Raw genomic sequence first — 22,924 nt, 5'->3', positions numbered from 1 at the left:
TGTACGTCTGTTGAGTTTTACTCCGGTCTATCATGACGTTATGAAATGCAATAGAGACCATAGATTATTATATTATATGGTCTCTGAGGGCAGTCAACATAGAGAGGCCCAATACTGATGACTACCAACATGGGATGTGGATGGCTCAGTTGCTATGCAGAGTAGTGGTCCTTGGGCTTGACAAAAATTATGATTACGAGTTCGAATCCCAGTTCGCCCCGACTATGTTTCTAGGTCTGTCAGCACCATGTCCGGGCTAAAGGGCTTCACCAAAATGGTTAAAGTCGGAAATCGATTCGGACTTCATCGCACATTTTTATAAGCTGGAAGGCTATGAAATAAGTAGAAACTGTTCAAGGCAGTGTTAAACCCAAATGTATGTTGGTTCCCACTCACCCAAGTGTACCTTTACCACAAAACAGTGAATATTTGATGACTGGATAATGATAACAGTAAACGATAATAGTAACCCTGATAACTGTGTTAGATTAATTAGCTCACTCACAATCAGTCAGACCCTCACTGACGAACCACTCATAAAAATGAGACAAGGTAACATTTCGGTCACATTTCTCACGAATACAACTGTACATATTAAATCTTGGCAGAAGTCGCAGTGACCTTCAAGACCTGACCCCAAATTCTACCCGAATAAAAAAATAGTTGTATTCATGAGAAATATATGTCCGAAATGTTACTTTGCTAGTCTGTTCATTCTATTAATTAGATATAAATAATATGAAAATAGTAAAACATTCTGTTGAGACATTCACGTTTGATGCCAAATGACATCAGAGCTGGACTAATTTCTGCATAGTTGATAGACAAAGAATGGGCAAAGAAATTTTGTTTGACCTTTTCTTACGAACGTAGTGGTGCAAACGCAAACAATAAATGTGACGCATCCGGAACATCATATCGTATATAAAACAGAACTTGAAACTATTGCGCTCATATGGCCCGTGCAGATCACCGTACACTTGTTATCCCCAATCCTTACGGTCCGTCTGTTGACTGCCGTATCTCGTCGACTCGGGGCTGGACCAGGAAGGGCAAAATGGCGGTGAGTGGTAGGAGTCGAAATCAAGGCAAGAATTTTGGAAACATGTTTAGCCGTCTTCAGGAAGTTCTAGCCCCTCCAAAATTAGTTGTAGTGGATAAACGAACAATCGAGAAATCATGGAAAATGATGGACAAAGTGGTGAAACTGTGTCAGCATTCGAGGATGAATTTAAGGAACAGCCCTCCATTCATCCTGGATATTCTGCCCGACACCTATCAGCATTTGCGTTTAATTTGCTCAAAGCACGACGACAAACTACAAACGCTCAACGAGTGTGAATATTTCAGAATATTCATTGAAAATTTAATGAGCAAATGCAAAAACACTATCAAGCTATTTCGAGAAGGAAGGGACAAAATCTTTGATGAGAATTCTCACTTCCGACGAAACCTGACAAAGCTGTCACTGGTGTTTTCGCACATGCTTGCGGAATTAAAGGCGATCTACCCCCCGCCTTCTGGAACATATGCAGGGGAGACCTTTAGGATTACTAAAAGTGATGCTGCAGACTGGTGGAGACGGTCATTCGGTGACAAGTAAGTACAAATAACGCCACACAACAACACCTGTTGGGCCTGTGTGTTATCGTTGAAAGAGTTAATTAACTCATTGTCCATTGTTTCCAAAACACACCACAGACAAATTGTACAGTAAACAATACTTAGTAAATACCAAAGTTTGCGTAGATTCCTGTGTCTCGCACTTAGGATGAGGCTGTGAAGTCAGTGAAGCGAGAGCTGAAGCCTGTCGCCAGAGATAATTAGTGTTGAGAGCTGATCTCAAAGTGGAGTCTTGCAACACACTGGTTCAAAATATGACTTTGCATGTGACTGACGTTAGTAGGAAACAGATACAATATATAACACTATGAGGTAAAACATACATGAGGCAATTAGGTTATGTATCACATATATAAGTTGACAAATAGAAATAATTATTCATGAATATTTTAGATCTATTTCCTTGTGTAGAATGTACACTGTGTATTTAAAAAAGGTACAGGTAAAAAGATTGGTGGCTGTAGGCATCTTGGTGCAGTTTCTGTTTTTAAAATGTTTTCTTTGCATATATACCTTCATGTTTTGAATATATTTTATTCATATTTCAATGTTGTATACATTAGTATTAGCAAAATTGTGTGTGAAATGATTGGCTGATCGTGCCAACTCACCTACATTTATAGTATCCACAAACAGTTTACAGCAAGTGACACCTTCAAAGCAACCATGAAGTGAATGGACATTTTGTCATGATTTAACTCATAGTAATGTGTTGTTTTTTGACTGTGTATTTTTTTGTGATGACAACTGCATGTCTGTGAGAAGTCTTCATCCCCCTGTACACCAGGAAATATTAAAAGACTCCAGAACCGCCATATTTTTATACCACCTGGCATCAGGTCATTTTGATTAAGCACGTCCCAAGCATCATAAACACCTTTATTATAGACCTGTGAATATCTAGGATAGAATTGCTCCTTTGCAACCCATGCTTGTCACAAGAGGCGATAAAGGGAATCAAGTTGTCAGACTTGGTGACTTGGTTGACACATCGTCATATTCCAGTTGCGTAGATCGATGCTCATGATGTTGATCACTGGATTGCCTGGTCCAGACTTGATCCTTTACAGACTTCTGCCATATCACTGGAATATTGCTGAGTGTTCTGTTAAACAAACAAACATAACCTATTTAATAGTGTATGACTGCAGAAGTGTTCCGAATTAGGAGATTATGGAGATTTTCGGGCATAGTTGGGACTTCCTTAAAAAGATCAATTATCAGAAATATTGTTGATGGAACGAATTATAACGATTATCGATATGAAAATTGTGTCATCAGTAATGTGTTTGTATTGAAATAAAGTTTTGGTAGACATTTTAAGTTACACAATGAGCAAACTTGAGTCTATATTCATGGGCGTCTTTGAATTGGGTTCTCGAGGTAATCCATGCATATCTGTCACCACTCAACAGTGATGTGAAATATTATTTTTATGGACTTTTCAATTTTGCTTAAAGTGACATCTGTGATGTGTACTGATAGTCGATCAATGTAATAGTTGACAATTAGGAGTCTCTGTGATCAATATCGATAGCCAACACTAGGCACAGTACATGTATTTTAACCAAGAAACCTGAATCGTAACTGTTAACAATAGCATGAGAGTTATGATAGTGGTCCTTGACTTCATGCTATACCAACACTTCCTTCAGCATGCTATATTTTAATAAGAAGTATTTTGTCATTTGGAATGCTTCAATTTTTCTCTCTTGTTAAAAAGTGTGAATAAACAAATCATATTTTTTTTCTGACAGCTGTTATGGCAGTCTGTAGCTTTAGTCTCTTGTCTGAAGCCTCGGTCTATTAAAAACCTGATCAGTCGTGTATGCTCAGCTTGTAGTACTTCATTAGATAATGAAAATACTAAACTTCTGAAAATGATTCTTAGAATCTTATTTAGGCGCGCTGTTATGACGATTTGTTCATATGCCACATAGCAATATTCCTTCAATGGTGCTCCCTTTTTAGGCATATATGACACAGTGCTAAAACAGGAACAGGATGTATGAAATATCCACAGCACTGTAATAGTGCTGCTATGCTGTCCTCTTTCGGAAATTACCATTTTAGTTTCTAGATAGACTAGACAAGACAAGATTTGTATTAGGTCAAACACCAATACAATATAAATATACTGAATATTCGCCTGTGCACATGGCGAGGTACGTATATAGAGAGCAATCATATTGTTATTATCATTATTGCCCTAGAGTGAGGATATGTGTGAACGATTTGGAAAAATTCAGTTTAGTTTCTTTCATTTAAGATATAATAAATACACTTTGCAGATATTGGATACTGGCTTAAGTACTTCACTAATTCATGTAGAGAAATTAGAAGCCTTAATGCTGATTGGCTGATTAGAACGTTGACTTGGCGCACTGTCGTGTTGAGGGGGTCCTCATGATCAGATCTTCACCTCAGTTATTGAATTGAAGTAGAAGAATCTATTATAAGGACATTGATTGGTCAGAAATATTTGACAAATAGGCATTGCATTTAGTTACAACTTACAGCTTACCAAATTGGCTTATTGTGAATCTAATATTCCAATCTATCAGTTTATCACATCAATAACAGTTTTTATTATATGATGAACAATCAAGTGTTGGAGACATGTCTTGACGGTGTCCTCGATGATCCCTTTGAAGATCCCTTCTGAATGAAAGCACTGAGGCGTGCTAGTCTTGACTGAAATATCAGGCAAGGTTGTAAACACTGCATAGACTGAATAGTCACTCCTTGCGTCATTTGGAGGCAGTGCACTGTGAGCCATGACATCATTATATGTTACTTGGGTGGGGTAGCCTAATGGTTAAAGTGTTCACTGGTCACACTGAAGATCCAGGTTTGATTCCCAATGAGGGTACAAGGTGTGAAGCCCATTTCTGGTGTCCCCTGCGTGACGTTACTTAAATATTGATAAAAGCAGTATAAAATGTCACTCACTCACTCACTCACTCAGTTGTTATTAACAGATGAATGCTGCAGATCACCAGGTGTTAACAGCTTGTATCAACCAATGTGCTATCTCTCTCATTGTGCCTGATGTGAGGTGAGGTGAAATTGGGTTTTACGTCGTGCTTGAGAATATTTCGCTCATATGACGACGTGCATGCTTGTGTATGTGTATGTGCGGCTGCTTGTACTAGCCCAGACTTAAGCTGGTTTTATAGTGCTAGCCCACAGAGATACCATGCCGCAGTGAAGCATGAATACCCCACTCAGACACATTATACTGACTCTGAGCCGACCATTCCTTGTTGTACCCATAAATGTCGAACGCCAAGCAAGGACCAACAAGTACCATATTTTAACGTCTTTTGGTATGACGCGGTCGGGGATCGAACCCTCAACCTTCCGCTCTCCGGGCGGACGCTCTTACCACTACACCACGGAGGCGGTCATTGTGCCTGATGTATATTACCTGGGGAGAACTGTACAATATAAGTTGTTCACTCAAGCAGACATTGCAGTGTCCCAGAAGTACACAGTTCTGCTGTTACAGGAGGTCTGCTTCCTCCATCTGTGATGTTAGGTGTTCTCCTGTGGTATAGTTCTAATTGTGACTTTGTAACACTGTTTCAGTCGCTGTTTGCCCAACACACATTCCTGTCGTTAGTCCTTACAGCATAGCATACGGTTTTGTTGAATCATCATGGTGTGGACATATTAGGTGTTGTTGAATCATGGTGTGGACATATTAGGTGTAGTTGAATCATGGTGTGGACATATTAGGTGTTGTTGAATCATGGTGTGGACATATTAGGTGTAGTTGAATCATGGTGTGGACATATTAGGTGTTGTTGAATCATGGTGTGGACATATTAGGTGTAGTTGAATCATGGTGTGGACATATTAGGTGTAGTTGAATCATGGTGTGGACATATTAGGTGTTGTTGAATCATGGTGTGGACATATTAGGTGTAGTTGAATCATTAGGTGTTGTTGAATCATGGTGTGGACATATTAGGTGTGTTGAATCATGGTGTGGACATATTAGGTGTTGTTGAATCATGGTGTGGACATATTAGGTGTTGTTGAATCATGGTGTGGACATATTAGGTGTTGTTGAATCATGGTGTGGACATATTAGGTGTTGTTGAATCATGGTGTGGACATATTAGGTGTTGAATTGAATCATGGTGTGTTGAATCATGGTGTAGGTGTAGTTGAATCATGGTGTGGACATATTAGGTGTAGTTGAATCATGGTGTGGACATATTAGGTGTTGTTGAATCATGGTGTGGACATATTAGGTGTTGTTGAATCATGGTGTGGACATATTAGGTGTTGTTGAATCATGGTGTGGACATATTAGGTGTTGTTGAATCATGGTGTGGACATATTAGGTGTTGTTGAATCATGGTGTGGACATATTAGGTGTTGTTGAATCATGGTGTGGACATATTAGGTGTTGTTGAATCATGGTGGACATATTAGGTGTTGTTGAATCATGGTGTGGACATATTAGGTGTTGTTGAATCATGGTGTGGACATATTAGGTGTTTGTTGAATCATGGTGTGGACATATTAGGTGTTGTTGAAACATGGTGTGGACATATTAGGTGTAGTTGAATCATGGTGTGGACATATTAGGTGTTGTTGAATCATGGTGTGGACATATTAGGTGTTGTTGAATCATGGTGTGGACATATTAGGTGTTGTTGAATCATGGTGTGGACATATTAGGTGTTGTTGAATCATGGTGTGGACATATTAGGTGTTGTTGAATCATGGTGTGGACATATTAGGTGTTGTTGAATCATGGTGTGGACATATTAGGTGTCGTTGAATCATGGTGTGGACATATTAGGTGTCGTTGAATCATGGTGTGGACATATTAGGTGTTGTTGAATCATGGTGTGGACATTAGTTGGTGAATATGTTAATGATGTTAACAACAGATTATGGGTCCATATCTTACAAGGTGTCAATATGTTATTATTTTTTTTAGGCAATCTCATGTGTTATTAGATATCCATGAGGAGATAAAGGTTTCGTTTTCTTTTTTGTGCTCCTTTAGCTTGTGAAATAAGACTTGTAAATGTTTTGTTTTTTTATAATTTTTTATTTTTGATTCTCCATACATTCAGGTCATACAGTTCATTACATAACGGGTTGGTATAAACACGATTCGCAAATATATACAAAGTCGATTTACAGGCAAATGTGCATTCAGGTGGAAATGAATAGGTACTTGAAAATATGATAGCAGTACATATATATAGCGCTAGGTTAACAGAACAGGTTGTGACATAGTGACCAAAATTTTGTGAAGTTGTCATATTTGCAATTTGAATAGGCATTAAAACGTTCAGCATAATATGTTGTCTTTACGTCTTCTATAGTGTAGTTCAAATTTGGTGTTTTATCTCTTTGTTTCATTTTGTATATATTATATTTCACTACTGTTATTATCAAATTCAGAGCATGGTTTCTCTTTTCACAATATCCTAGAATAATATTTTTCTTTGAAAAGATAATATTTGACCCTGTTTTTTCGAATATCCATTCTTCTATTTTCTTCCAAATAGTTTTTATGACTTTACAGTCACAAAATAGATGTAGAATTGATTCTTTCTCGGATTTACAAAATGTACATGTGTTGGAATCTTTATATTTCATTTTTTGTTAGCAAATCATTTGTTGGCAGAAACCTATGCAGTATGCTGTATTGAAACCACGAGTGTTTTACACTATTATACGATTTAAAGGTTGTTTTTCTATCGTTTCCCATATATTATCGTCAATAGACTCATTAAGTTCTTTTTGCCACTTGTTTCGATATGTTAAAGGTTTTCTAGATTTACCATTTATGAGTATGTCAGATATCTCTACATCCTTTTGGGTTTCCTACTATATTTCGTAAAAGATATGGCAAGATCGGAGCTTGGATTTTCTCTTCAATATGGATGTTTATGGATTTGCAGTAGTATTTAATTGATTCCACTATTCCTTGACGCTCTAGGAAGTTAGTTTTGCACCCAAATGATTTTTTTAATTGTTCCACTGTTAAAAAGTTACCTTGGGCGTCAAACATGTCGTTTATATAAGTAATCCCTTTGCTTGAATAATGTTTATAATGGATTTGTTTTCCATCTATTTTAATATTGTCATTTAACCATAAGGGTTGGGATAAAATATCACATGCATTTTTTGCTTTTTCTGCTTTTCTGGTTACGAATTTACCCCATGATTTCAAAGTGTCTTTCGAAAAATTATTTCTTTCTTGTGTTATTACTGATTCAAGTATGTGTGTTTGGCATGTTTGTATAAAGCTGTCGATGTCCCAATGTGTCTTCGTTTGTAGCAATTTCCTTACCTTTGAATCTGAGTTCGTGAGTGTTTTAATCCATGATATTTTTTGTGATTGAATAAGATTTTTTATCTCTGGGGCTCGTATTCCTCCTTATTCATAATTCTTTGTGATAGTTTCTCGACTGACTTTGTCTGGTTTGTTTTTCCATATAAATTTTTAGCAGAGCTGCTCAATTTCCTTAATCATTTGATCATTTGGGTTGGGTAGAGTTACAAATAAATTATTAAGTTGCGGTAAAAGTAAACTTTTCAATATGGTATTTCTACCTAAGGGAGTTAGATCTCTTGCTAGCCATTGATTCATTGATATTTTGAGAGTCTTATGTTTATCTTTATAGTTGCATTCAACCATTTCTGCGATGTTGTCAGTAAATACAATTCCTAATAGTGTAAACGAGTCACTCTTCCAGTCTAAATTCCAGTTTCTGCAAAATTTTCTTTTAGAGTTTTTTTCTGAGCCTATCCATAATACCTGTGTTTTGCTTACATTTATTTTTAAGCCTGAAAATGAGGCATATTTACTAAGAATTTCTAATGTCGCCTGTAAACATTTTTCAGTGCCATCTAGTATCAACGAAGCATCAGCGTATTGGGAAATTAGATATTCTGTATCTCCAATTTGTATTCCTTTTATTTTATTATTATTTCTAATCATTGTTGCCAAAATTTCTGCGCACAGTATAAAAATATAAGGGGAGATGGGATCTCCTTGTCTTCATCCTCTTGAGATATTGAAATAATTTGAAAGGAAACCATTTACAACAACACATGATTGAATGTTATTTATCCATCTTGTAATCGATGGTCCAAAGTTAAAGAATAGAAGAACTTTTTGTATGAAATGCCAGTCAACAGAATCGAATGCCATTTCAAAGTCAATAAGAAGTAGAATTCCTGGTATATTCATATATTCAGTATAGTCAATTATGTCATATATTAGGCGATTACACTCACCAATATATCTTTTTGACATAAACCCTTTTTGATCCTCATTTATTATAGAGGGTAGGACTGTTTTTATTCTGTTTGCAATGGTTGATGATCCGATTATATACGCTACATTCAGCAATGAAATGGGTCTCCAATTCTGAAGTAAATGTTTGGATTTACCTGTTTGGGGAAAACAGGTTATATTGCCTTGCTTTTGAGTCAAAGACAATTCTCCTTTCTCGTAAGCTAAATTTAATGATCTTATAAGATACTCGTGAATATTGGACCAATTTTTTTTGAAGAATTCAACAGTGAAACCGATGAGCCAGGACTTCTTTCATTTTTCATTTTTTTAAGACTGTTTAATACTTCTTCATATCTTAATTGTCCTTCTTCGCATGGTTTTTTCGTGTATAGGTTTGGTAAAACGATTTAGTTTCAGTTATAAGATCTTCTTTTTTGGTTAGGGTTTCCTTTTGATTGTTTTCAAGTTTATATATTGCTTTGTTTAAAAAGTTTCGATTTTCTAGAGACAGAAAATATTTTGTCGGTTTTTCTCCTTCTTCTTTCCATTAAGCTTTAGATCGTAGTAGTATCCCTGCTGTTTCTTTTTTATTAATAGTCTCTAATTCTCTATTTGCTTCTTTTAATTCATCCTGTAACTTTGTTTTGGAATCTGTATCATGTGATGGATCTATTTTTATTTCAAGCTCATCTCTGCTTTCTTCAAGCGTTTGGCGCATATAACTCGACTTGTAAATGTTGTTTGAAGCCAAATGTGAGGCTTTACATGAAACAGATGAAATATTCCCATCTCTGATTCTTTTGACATGTTTGTCTATAAATCTATTAACCAATGACAATAGAGTATCCCACAAAGCGGTGCTAGAGTATAGTGGTCAGTTGTTGACCAGGTGTCTGTAGGTTATTAGTAATGCTGATTATCGCGGCGTAAAACTAAACTCACTCACTCCTGTTGAGACACGCACAGGCGTATGTTGTTTACATTGTATGTTGTTTGTGTCTTGATGTATTACTACTGTTGATTATCAATAAGCTATCATAATCATAAAGCCCACCACAGAACTCTTTGTCGGCAATAACGAGACACAATCATAACATTGAACAAATGAAACAGGTACTGTTCACTAATACAATCGAAGATCCTTGCTGTTGAGACGACCCATAAAGATCCGGGTTAGAATTGATGTTCAGTAATCCATGCTTGTCGTAAGAGGCGACTAACGTGATCCGGTGGTCAGACTCGCTGACTTGGTTGACACATGTCTTCGGTTCCCAATTATGCAGATCGATGCTCATGCTGTTGATCACTGGATTGTCTGGTCCAGACTCGATTATTTACAGACTGATGCCATATAGCTGGAATATTACTGAGTGCGGCGTAAAACGAAACTCACTCACTCCTGTTGAGACATGCACAGGTGTATGTTGTTTACATTGCATGTTGTTTATGTCTTGATTTAACAAACATAACAATAAGAAACATACTTCCAAAGTTTGATTTGATGTTTCATTTTTTTATGAATATTGATTTGTCTGCCGAGCTCATAGATCATTGCTGGCACAAACATGATTGATCGATTGACCCAAATGCTCAATTACTAGTTATTAGGTGTCTAGTTCTCAGGTTCGTGTGTGACAATTGTTTATTTGGGTGTTGATATGTTATTGGATGTCAATTTTAAGGTTATTAGATGGTCCGTTGTTTGATGTCAGATGGTCATGGATGGTCCTTACTTCTAGTTTTATGTCAGAAGGTTATTAGGTGGTTTGCCCCTATTTGATGTCAGATTTGATTTGATAACTGGTCTGTCACAGTATTTTGCAGTGTCTTACTAGAGCTTATGGCAGTGTATGAGAGATTATTGCCCAGTCTGGAGATTTTGGCAGCGTCACAGAGCATTTAGCAGTGTTACAGAGCCTTTTGCAGTGTCACAGAGCATTTACCAGTGTCACAGAGTGTTTAGCAGTGTTACAGAGCCTTTTGCAGTGTCACAGAGCATTTAGCAGTGTTACAGAGTGTTTAGCAGTGTTGCAGAGCATTTAGCAGTGTTACAGAGCATTTAGCAGTATCACAAAGCATTTAGCAGTGCCACAGAGCGTTTAGCAGTGTCACAGAGCCTTTTGCAGTGTCGCAGCATTTAGCAGTGTTACAGAACATTTTGCAGTGTCACAGAGCATTTAGCAGTGCCACAGCATTTAGCAGTGTTACAGAACATTTAGCAGTGTTACAGAACATTTAGCAGTGTTACAGAACATTTAGCAGTGTTACAGGGCATTTAGCAGTGTTACAGAACATTTTGCAGTGTCACAGAGCGTTTAGCAGTGTCACAGCAAAATCTGGACAGGGAACAGCAAGCTGGTCACTCTGTATCAGTGGTGTTGAGCCAGCGTCATGTCTTACAAGTGAACTGACTGGGACTACTTCAACCAACACTCTCTCATACCCCGCTTTTCTGATTCCCATGAAACTTCTGAGCTATACTGTACTCAACACATTTTCAATTTGAAACTACGTCCGACACTTTTGATGAACACACATAAATTTGGTGGTTGTAATTGTGGCCTGTTTCTCTGTGGAGGAAATGAGCCATTACCAGCCATTATGTGATAGGTCAGCTGTCGTCACAGAGACAGGAAGCTCGGCATGGAGCACAAGTGGTGGGGCTAGTGGTTTACACTTTGACACAGCACGAGACAGAGTGGACCTAGCTCAAACTCAAGTAGCCCCTGTGATGTTGAGGAGGCCATATCATACCATGCGCCATTAACAGCCTTGATCAAACTTGAAACAACATTTTTTGGACTGTTTAATTAAAGTATTAGAGATTGTGTCAGTGATATCTAGAATGTGACCACTGGAACTATTGTTTGATATGAGACCAGATTGCCCACAGTTGTAGGATGGCAGCCTGTGTAATAAACATATGGTAACTTGTACCCATAAAGATCCTGGTTAGAATTTATGTTGAGACGTAACTTATACATGTGTAGGATAAGTTATTGTAAGGCCAAATATAAAAAATGTGGTTTTGATTACAGCTCTTTGAAATTTAGGGTAGGTAGGTAGAAAAAAATTATTTTTACTTTTTTTATTAGAAGTAAAGTACAAACAAATACCACATTTTTCAATATGTTATTGTTTATTTACTCAAGGTTGCAGCCATCATGTGAACTTTCTCCATCAGAATGACCGATATCTGTTGGTGTGTGGAAAAAACAATGGTATCTGAAAGCTTATTTTTTCATACCGCTTAAAAAAAATCGGGTTGACACCAGAATTCAAGGGTCGGTCGGGTAATCGGAACCACAGCATTATGTTTTTAGGCCCACATTGTATTTTCATGGTGGGCCAAGCAAAAGCAACATTTTTTCAGCAACTAGTATGTATCAAATCTTCAATCCATCTTGATCTTGAAATACATCCCAGTGAAATTGTTTACATGTGGGAAAGGACCCTTGATAAAGGACACGTGGGTGTTAAGATCATATCACTGCTAAGATTGTCCTTGTGGAACAGGATCCTGAAGCTGTTTACGAGCCAATAAAGCCGTGATGGTGCTACGTTATCTAGAAGTGTGATACTGGAATACAATGATACTACTGCTGTACCTTTGGTGAGGTGAAATGGGCTTTAACATTCCACTAAAGAATATTTCGCTCATATGACGACGTGCATGCATGTGTATGTGTGGCTGCTTGCACTAGCCTAAACTTAAGCTGGTTTTATAGGGCTAGCTCACTGAGATACCATGCTGCAGTTAAGCATGAATACCCCACTGAGACACGTTATACTGACTCTGAGCCGACCAGTCCTTGTTGTACATATTAATGCCGAGCACCAGACAAGGACCAACAAGTACCATATTTTAACGTCTTTTGGTATGCCACGGCCGCGGATCGAACCCACGACCTTCTGCTCTCTTGGCGGATGCTCTAACCACTACACCACAGACGCGGGCGCAATACCTTTGAAATAATTTGCGTGTTATGTTTTTCAAGGTCGTCATATTTATGCTGTTTGTTTATTATTATTGCACTTTGCACTCCGCAAAATTACATCTATATGGTGGCGGTCTGTAAATAAATAAATCTGGACCAAACAACCCTGTGATCAACAGCATGAGCATCGATCATGCAATTGGGATATGATGGCATGCGTCAACCCAGTATGAGCCTGACCACCCGATCCCGTTCGTCACCTCTTACGACAAGCATGGGTTGATGTTGACCAATTCTAACCTGGAGCTTCACGGGTTTCATTATTTTGCACATTAATGTCTTGTTGGGAAAGTTTACATAAGGGACAAGTCCAATGGAAGTAATGAAATTCAGAAATTAGCAACTGATTCCTCTGATAGAAAAAAGACCAACTATTCATGGCCAGTTTCCTGTATATAATGAGCTGTTATGTATGTCTTGTGACCATAGCAACATCCTACAACATGGTGGATGACTACAATATTGTGCGGGGGAGGTCAAATGTGTGAGTCCATTTCACGATATTAGAGGTATTTGTAGTCAGGTTCATGACTAAAGTATTGTTGAAAGATCACATACAATAGATTGTGGTAATTATCGCTATGTGTAAATCATTATTGCTGAGTCAGTCCAATACCCATCACTAACATAAACCAATTACATTATAGTGCCAAGATCATCTTGCTTTGTCACTATCCAGTATAGGGTTTTGATGTGACAGTGGGTGAGCATGTCGTCAGGCATGGGCCAGTGGTGACGTCTGTGGACTGATTGATACTTTGCATTCTTGTCTGAAATATTTCCTGTCCCACCATCACAGGTCGTTTAGTTCACAATTAGCTTCAGTAATTAATAACAGAGGTTTGGGTACAGTGCTTGAGGCAGCAGTGGGGTAGCCTAGTGGTTAAAGTGTTCGCCCTTCACAACAGAGACCAAGGTTTGATTCCCCACATGGGTATAAGGGGTAAAGCCCGATGCTGGTGTTCACTGCCTTGATATTGCTACAAGCAGCATAAAAAAACCTTTCTAACTTCTAACAATGTGCATGTTCCTCCGACGAAACACTTTGCATAAGGTTCGTCAATTTGTCTGTGTGTAACAAACTTTGTGATTTGCGTAAGTTTTAAGAGGCCTTGCAAATGACATTAAAAAAATGAAAAGGCCTTTAGTTCAAGTCTGTCTTGACCTACAAAACAGGTGTCCAGGGGGCACCCAGTTACTAATTGCAGGAGTCCTTACAGAAAATATGACGATCTTGTAAAGTAATGAAATTGTATTGTGTACTGAGCCATAAGAGGGCGGTGGGGTAGCCTAGTGGTTAAAGCATCTGCTCCTCATGCTGAAGACCCGGGTTCAAATCCCCACGTGGGCACAATGTGTGAAGCCCATTTCTGGTGTCCCCTGCCGTGATATTGCTGGAATATTGCTATAATCGACATAAAACCATACTCACTCACTCACCGAACCATAAGAGTTAGTAATTATGTTAGTTTCAGGCACTTTTTATTTTTAAAGACATCCGTACAGTGAATATTCTAGTGCATCCCTTGGGACATATATTTCTTTCTGGGTCTAATCTGTACCTTTGTGCATGCAGGATGCACATTTTTACGTTGTCTTCAAACTCTGCAAACTGATAACATTTTACCTGTGTTTCTGTTCAGTCATAGATTTAGGTCCTATGTGCTAACAGCACTGAAACATGCCAGTATATTGGATATTTTGGTAGATAGGATTTATGTCTACAGTGAGTAATTTACTTGTAAACAGAGACACTGTAAATTTGTTGAATAAAATTTAAAGATTTACCAGATTTTTGTACCATTATGACAGGTATCATTTATTATTACGTTTATAACAGGTATGGGTTTAAGTAGCTTTATGACGGATATGGGTTTAAGTAGCTTTATAACAGATATGGGTTTAAGTAGCTTTATGACAGGTATGGGTTTAAGCGTCTTTATGACATGTATGGGTTTTAGTATCTTTATGACAGGTATGGGTTTAAGTACCTTTATAACAGATATGGGTTTAAGTAGCTTTATGACAGGTATGGGTTTGGGTTTTAGTACCTTTATGACAGGTATGGGTTTTAATAATATCTTTATAACAGGTATGGGTTTTAATACCTTTATAACAGGTATGTGTTTACGTACCTTTATGACAGGTATGGGTTTTAGTATCTTTATGACAGGTATGGGTTTAAGTACCTTTATGACAGGTATGGGTTTCTGACAGGTATGGGTTTAAGTACCTTTATTACAGGTATGGGTTTAAGTACCTTTATGACAGGTATGGGTTTTAGTACCTTTATGACAGGTATAGGTTTTAATACCTTTATGACAGGTATGGGTTTTAGTACCTTTATGACAGGTGTGGGTATAAGTACCTTTATGACAGGTATAGGTTTTAATACCTTTATGACAGGTATGGGTTTGTGTACCTTTATGACAGGTATAGGTTTTAATACCTTAAGACAGGTATGGGTTTAAGTACTTTCATGACAGGTATGGGTTTAAGTACCTTTATGACAGGTGTGGGTTTAGTACCTTTATGACAGGTATGGGTTTAAGTACCTTTATGACTGGTATGGCATTTGTACCTTTGTGACAGCCATCTCTTTAATAGGCTGCTAGTTTCAAACTGTGATAGAAATAGTGGGCCTTGCATCATGTACAGTAGGTTTCAGGTTTTCAAAATGATAGGGAGGAAATTGTACAAATATTTGATATGTAGATGTATAATAATTATCATTTCTTTAGACATAGGTGTCTGATCCATGATCCTGGTGTGGCTTAAAGGGGAGGATGCTCTACATGCTGGTATTTATGTCATCAATCACTCATGGAATGTTAGCATAGGAAGGGTTAACCACATTCTGAATGGAAGGAAACTAATTGCAGGTGACCTGCAGCGTCATATTATGAATGGCTGCTTGTACTTGGAGTAGTATTTGGGTCAGTCAGTGACGGCAACAGCTCTACCACAGCCATTTGCACCATCACATCCCGAGCTTGATGGCCCATCACAGCAGGGCAGGTCACCCAACATGGAAGTGGTGCATGTGTCCAATCGGACTGCCTGGTCCTATACATGCTCATGTCTTTTCCAAGGAAGTTTTGCCCAGACAGGACAGTATAGTCCTGCAAATGGCCATGTCTGTCCCAGGACATATTGCCCAGACAGGACAGTATAGTCCTACACATAGCCATGTCTGTCCCAGGACGTATTGCCCAGACAGGACAGCATAGTCCTGCATATGGCTATGTCTGTCCCAGGACATATTGCCCAGACAGGACAGTATTGTCCTGCACATGACCATGTCTGTCCCAGGATGTATTGCCCAGACAGGACGGTATAGTCCTACACATGGCCATGTCTGTCCCAGGACGTATTGCCCAGACAGGACAGTATAGTCCTGCACATAGCCATGTCTGTCCCAGGGCGTATTGCCCAGACAGGACAGTATTGTCCTGCACATGACCATGTCTGTCCCAGGACGTATTGCCCAGACAGGACAGTATTGTCCTGCACATGGCAAGGTCTGTCCCAGGACATATTGCCCAGACAGGACAGTATAGTCCTACACATGGCCATGTCTGTCCCAGGACGTATTGCCCAGACAGGACAGTATAGTCCTACACATGGCCATGTCTGTCCCAGGACGTATTGCCCAGACAGGACAGTATAGTCCTACACATAGCCAAGTCTGTCCCAGGACGTATTGCCCAGACAGGACAGTATTGTCCTGCACATGGCAATGTCTGTCCCAGGATGTATTGCCCAGACAGGACAGTATTGTCCTGCACATGGCAATGTCTGTCCCAGGATGTATTGCCCAGATGGAACTGTACAGTCCTACTTATGGATCATGTCTGTCCCAGGATGTTGTGCTTGTATTGCCCAGATGAAACTGTACGGTCCTACTTATGGATCATGTCTGTCCCAGGATGTTGTGCTTGTATTGCCCAGATGAAACTGTACGGTCCTACTTATGGATCATGTCTGTCCCAGGATGTATTGCTTGTATTGCCCAAATGGAACTGTACAGTCCTACTTATGGATCATGTCTGTCCCCGGATGTATTGCTTGTATTACCCAGATGGAACTATACGGTCCTACTTATGGATCATTTCTGTCCCCGGATGTATTGTTTGTATTACCCAGATGGAACTGTATGGTCCTACTTATGGATCATGTCTGTCCCCGGATGTATTGCTTGTATTGCCCAGATGGAACTGTATGGTCCTACTTATGGATCATGTCTGTCCCCGGATGTATTGCTTGTATTGCCCAGATGGAACTGTATGGTCCTATTTATGGATCATGTCTGTCCCAGGATGTATTGCTTGTATTGCCCAGATGGAACTGTACGGTCCTACTTATGGATCATGTCTGTCCCAGGATGTATTGCTTGTATTGCCCAGATGGAACTGTACGGTCCTACTAATGGATCATGTCTGTCCCAGGATGTATTGCTTGTATTGCCCAGATGGAACTGTATGGTCCTACTTATGGATCATGTCTGTCCCAGGATGTTGTGCTTGTATTGCCCAGATGAAACTGTACGGTCCTACTTATGGATCATGTCTGTCCCAGGATGTTGTGCTTGTATTGCCCAGATGAAACTGTACGGTCCTACTTATGGATCATGTCTGTCCCAGGATGTATTGCTTGTATTGCCCAAATGGAACTGTACAGTCCTACTTATGGATCATGTCTGTCCCCGGATGTATTGCTTGTATTACCCAGATGGAACTATACGGTCCTACTTATGGATCATTTCTGTCCCCGGATGTATTGTTTGTATTACCCAGATGGAACTGTATGGTCCTACTTATGGATCATGTCTGTCCCCGGATGTATTGCTTGTATTGCCCAGATGGAACTGTATGGTCCTACTTATGGATCATGTCTGTCCCCGGATGTATTGCTTGTATTGCCCAGATGGAACTGTATGGTCCTATTTATGGATCATGTCTGTCCCAGGATGTATTGCTTGTATTGCCCAGATGGAACTGTACGGTCCTACTTATGGATCATGTCTGTCCCAGGATGTATTGCTTGTATTGCCCAGATGGAACTGTACGGTCCTACTAATGGATCATGTCTGTCCCAGGATGTATTGCTTGTATTGCCCAGATGGAACTGTATGGTCCTACTTATGGATCATGTTTGTCCCAGGATGTATTGCTTGTATTGCCCAGATGGAACTGTATGGTCCTACTTATGGATCATGTCTGTCCCAGGATGTATTGCTTGTATTGCCCAGATGGAACTGTATGGTCCTACATGGATCATGTTTGTCCCAGGATGTATTGCTTGTATTTCCCAGATGGAACTGTATGGTCCTACATGGATCATGTTTGTCCCAGGATGTATTGCTTGTATTGCCCAGATGAAACTGTATGGTCCTACATGGATCATGTTTGTCCCAGGATGTATTGCTTGTATTTCCCAGATGGAACTGTATGGTCCTACATGGATCATGTTTGTCCCAGGATGTATTGCTTGTATTTCCCAGATGGAACTGTATGGTCCTACATGGATCATGTTTGTCCCAGGATGTATTGCTTGTATTTCCCAGATGGAACTGTATGGTCCTACATGGATCATGTTTGTCCCAGGATGTATTGCTTGTATTTCCCAGATGGAACTGTATGGTCCTACATGGATCATGTTTGTCCCAGGATGTATTGCTTGTATTTCCCAGATGGAACTGTATGGTCCTACATGGATCATGTTTGTCCCAGGATGTATTGCTTGTATTTCCCAGATGGAACTGTATGGTCCTACATGGATCATGTTTGTCCCAGGATGTTGTACTTGTATTGCCCAGATGGAACTGTATGGTCCTACATGGATCATGTTTGTCCCAGGATGTATTGCTTGTATTTCCCAGATGGAACTGTATGGTCCTACATGGATCATGTTTGTCCCAGGATGTATTGCTTGTTTTTGCCAAGATGCAACTATAGTCCTATACATGTCTGTCTTAAGGTGTAGAATGTAGGATAGGTGATGATGGCCGAACATTTTTTTAGAGAAATAGGAATTATGTCAAAGTCGAAACTATGCGTTTCATTTCTTGGTGTTAGGCTGTTTAAACAGCTAAAAGGAAGAAAAATCAAACAAAGGAATTTAAGGTTTTTTTGTGTGTTGTGCGAGTCAAGCCAGAATTATTGATTTATATTTGAACTTTTTAGGGTTTATTGGTTTTGTTATTACTCCAGATTTTGCCACAGGACATAGCAGTGAATTGTGTTATTTTTTGCCAGTTCTCACAGAGAATTTTGGTAAAGTTTTCTGTCATTTGCTGCAGTCTTCGATTCTTCATCTGGGCCTGTCTAGCTAAATCTCTGGGACTGCTATGGGTCTTTGAGTGAGTGAGTGAGTTTAGTTTTACTCTGCTTTTAGCAATATTCCAGCAATATCACGGCGGGGGACACCAGAAATGGGCTTCACACATTGTACCCATGCGGGGATTCGAACCTGGGTCTTTGGCGTGACGAGACAACACTTTAACCACTAGGCTATCCCACCGTCCCTGTGGGTCTTTGAGTGAGTGAGTGAGTTTAGTTTTGCTCTGCTTTTAGCAGTATTCCAGCAATATCATGGCGAGGGACACTTTGTAAAGAATTTTAGAATCGAAGACAGGTCTTTGTGAATGCTTTATCCACTAGGCTACCCCACTGTGGGTTTTGAGCCATGTAGATGCAGCATGTGATCCGGAACAGGTGATGGACAAGGCAAGTAACAGGCTGAGAATACAAGGAAGGAGCCACAGACATGTTTCAAACATATAACTGCAATAGAGGATGGAAACAGTTTGCTTTTGAATAAACAGGTATTTTCAGAGCATGGAACATGTGAGGTATTTTTACAGTTTCTGCCAGCCCTGTTATTCATTCATAGTTTGTGAAAGATGCAGGTTGTCTGTGAGAGGGAGACAGGAAGTGGGGTGTGAGTGTTGAGTCTACTACCGCTCATTACCCTGCCGCTAACGATGCTGCCTGCGTGGGGGTGGGTATGGCACGGCGCCCATCCCCCTACTTTCCTCCAGACAGATACAATGCTGTACATCCTCGTCAGTAATGGGGGAAGCTGCCACAACAGTCAGCTTACTGTGTAGGGGAGAGGAGAATGGTTAGGAGGGTTGCAGTTAACCAGCTGATATTGTTCTCGAGTGAGTGGAGAGGGTTCCAGCAATTTCACGGCTGGGGACACTGGAAATGGGCCTCACATCATTCAACATGTACACATCTTGGGAATCAAACCCAGGCCTTCAGCTGACAACCTGTGAAGATCCAGGTTAACCTCTTCCCCAACCCATGCTTTTCGTAAGAGGAGAATGGGGTCGGGTGGTCAGACTCACTGTCTTGGTCAACACGTCATCGTATCCCAATTGTGGAGGTCGATGCTCATGATGTTAATCAGACCACACCCATATAGGTGGAATATTGCTGGGTGCAGCATTAAACAACAAACAAACCCATAGGCAGACACCCCCAACCCCCCTTTGTCCTGAAAGTTTATTAATTGACCATTTGACCATTTGAACTAAGTCATATGGAGACAGGTCTTTCTCTAGAGCAGGACCCTTCCTCTGGAACAATTTACCATCCATCCTTCGTTCCGAAACAGAACTGTCAAATTTTAAAAGTGGACTCAAGTCGCACCTATTCACCTCTGCACATGGATAAAGTGGACTCAGATAGCGCTTTTGAGCAATTACATTGATAAAAAGCGCTTTACAAATATTTGTATGTATGTATTGAAACTCTTGTGAAAAAGAAGTGTGCACTCCCCCCCTCCTCAAAAAGCTGTATCTGCCCCTGAAACCGCGTGACAAGCGAATGTGTGTGTGTGTGTGTGTGTGTGTGTGTGTGTGTGTGTGTGTGTGTGTGTGTGTGTGTGTGTGTGTGTGTGTGTGTGTGTGTGTGTGTGTGTGTGTGTGTGTGTGTGTGTGTGTGTGTGTGTGTGTGTGTGTGTAAAAAGCTGAATTTGTTAAATAGTGTACTATCCTCCTGAGCACAAGGATAATAATCTTACAAGGTGTGTGAAACAAGCAGATTAGATTTCAGTCTAGTGAAGTCAGTGTGTCAGTACAAGGATATGCCAGATGTATCATAAAGACCAGCTGCAGTTGTTATCTGGTTGAAAGTTTCCTCACTGCTCTTGTCAACATGTCAATCCCCTGATAATGGGTTATGTGATAGCATGCATATCTCAACACTTGGCTGTCCCATTGTGTTTGATGGGACATTGTGACACTAGGCAGCCTAATGATTCTATGGTGACTGAAGAACGTTTTACTTTACTTGTAAATACTACACCAAGCTGCTCCGTCCATATCATCCATCATACAGTGTTGTAGAACTATAGGACAAGAGCCAGGTTTTAACAGCGACTTAATTGACTTGTCTGAGGCATAGGTCAATCTAAAATTTGTTTGGTTAAGTAAATTCAGCCAACAATACTCTGTTTGATAAGACTAAAATCTGTTGAAAGCGTTGCCAGGAACACTGTTTGGGTGAGAACGTCAATGGTTTCCATGGAGACTGTTACAGTGGGAAGGCGCAGACTTGGGCAAGGAACCTAGTAATTCCATATTGCACTACATGTGAATGTATCATATTGTCATATTTTTGTTGTTTAACACCGTACAATATTCTAGCTATATAATGGTAGTCTGTAATAATTGACCCCGCGAGGGTACGGGTTAGAATTGATGTTCAGTAACCCATGCTTGTCGTGAAAGACGACTAACGTGATCGGGTGGTCAGGCGCTCTGACTTGGTTGACACATGTCATCCGTTCCCAATTGCGCAGATCGATACTCATGCTGTTGATCAATGGATTGTCTGGTCCAGAGTCAATTATTTACAGACTGCCGCCATATAGCTAGAATATTTCTGAATGCGGCGTAAAACTAAACTCACTCACTCACTCACTGTAAATAACTGAGTCTGGACCAGGCATTCCAGTGATTGACATCATAAGCCTACACTATTACCGATAGGACACAATGACATACATCAACCAAGTCGATCACCTGATCCTGTTTGTCACATCTTACAGGAAGCAGATGTTGCTGAAAACCAACTCTACCCCGAACCTTCACAGGATCTAATGTGTATGATGAGAGTCGTCTTCTATCGATGGTCCATCACTGCGTATCTAACGAGTCAAGTTACTCTGTGCAGCAGTAAATGACATTATGTAATGTGACTGTAGCAGATGACCTGAGTTTTATGTGCCTTAGTTTACAGTCACGATCAAGGAAGTGTATTATATGAATGGGCCTGTGCATGTAGGTGTATCTGTCCTGCACTATCAGGTTCTGGGGGTGCTGGTTGTCTGACACTGGGACAGACACAGTGACCTACTTTACATCAAGTATGTGTTCTGGGGCATATAAATACAATATAGTAATAACACCACCATAACCATCTGTGTCAAACTGCTGCTTTCATGATCTCATATATGTGGGACTGGGCCGATTGTGCTGCTTCGAAAATAGTGAGTGAGTGTATATGGCTTTAAGCCGCTTTTGGCAATATTCCAGCAATATCGTGGTGGGGGGACACCAGAAATGGGCTTCACACATTGTACCCTTGAGGGGAATTGGACCCGGGTCTTCTGTCATTTGCTGCAGTCTTCGATTCTTCATCTGGGCCTGTCTAGCTAAATCACTGGGACTGCTACGGGTCTTTGAGTGAGTGAGTGAGTGAGTTTAGTTTTACTCTGCTTTTAGCAATATTCCAGCAATATCACGGCGAGGGACACCAGAAATGGGCTTCACACATTGTACCCTTGAAGGGAATTGGACCGGGTCTTCGGCATGACGAGCAAACGCTTTAATCTCTAGGCTACCCCACCGCCTGTTTCGGAAATAACCTCGTGTCATTTAGAATAACACGTCTTGAAACACTGCAACGTATTTTTGGTCACAGATTATTCGGTTGAACAGAATTCCACTGTGGACTTCTGTAGTTTAACAGGACTAGTCAATACTGCTCTTGTAATGAACATAAAAAACATG

General features: G+C 39.9%; 1 protein-coding gene across 3 annotated transcripts in view; it reads left to right on the top strand.

The window, feature by feature from the left end:
• The first annotated feature begins 1,032 nt into the window (after window positions 1-1,032).
• The window catches only part of LOC124290932 (E3 ubiquitin-protein ligase CBL-B-like), a 63,135-nt gene continuing 41,243 nt past the window's right edge, over window positions 1,033-22,924 (top strand). For all 3 annotated transcript variants that reach the window (XM_046727780.1, XM_046727779.1, XM_046727778.1), the window contains exon 1: window positions 1,033-1,599. In XM_046727780.1, the coding sequence (XP_046583736.1) occupies window positions 1,058-1,599 (542 nt within the window). In that variant the 5' untranslated portion in view covers window positions 1,033-1,057. The remainder of the gene's footprint in view (window positions 1,600-22,924) is intronic.

The sequence above is a fragment of the Haliotis rubra genome, unplaced genomic scaffold, assembly GCF_003918875.1.
Source record: "Haliotis rubra isolate DU_JTF1 unplaced genomic scaffold, ASM391887v1 Scf478, whole genome shotgun sequence".
Lineage (NCBI taxonomy): Eukaryota > Metazoa > Mollusca > Gastropoda > Lepetellida > Haliotidae > Haliotis > Haliotis rubra.
The sequence above is the reverse complement of the archived record's forward strand: the minus strand, read 5'-3'. Positions and strand labels throughout refer to the sequence as shown.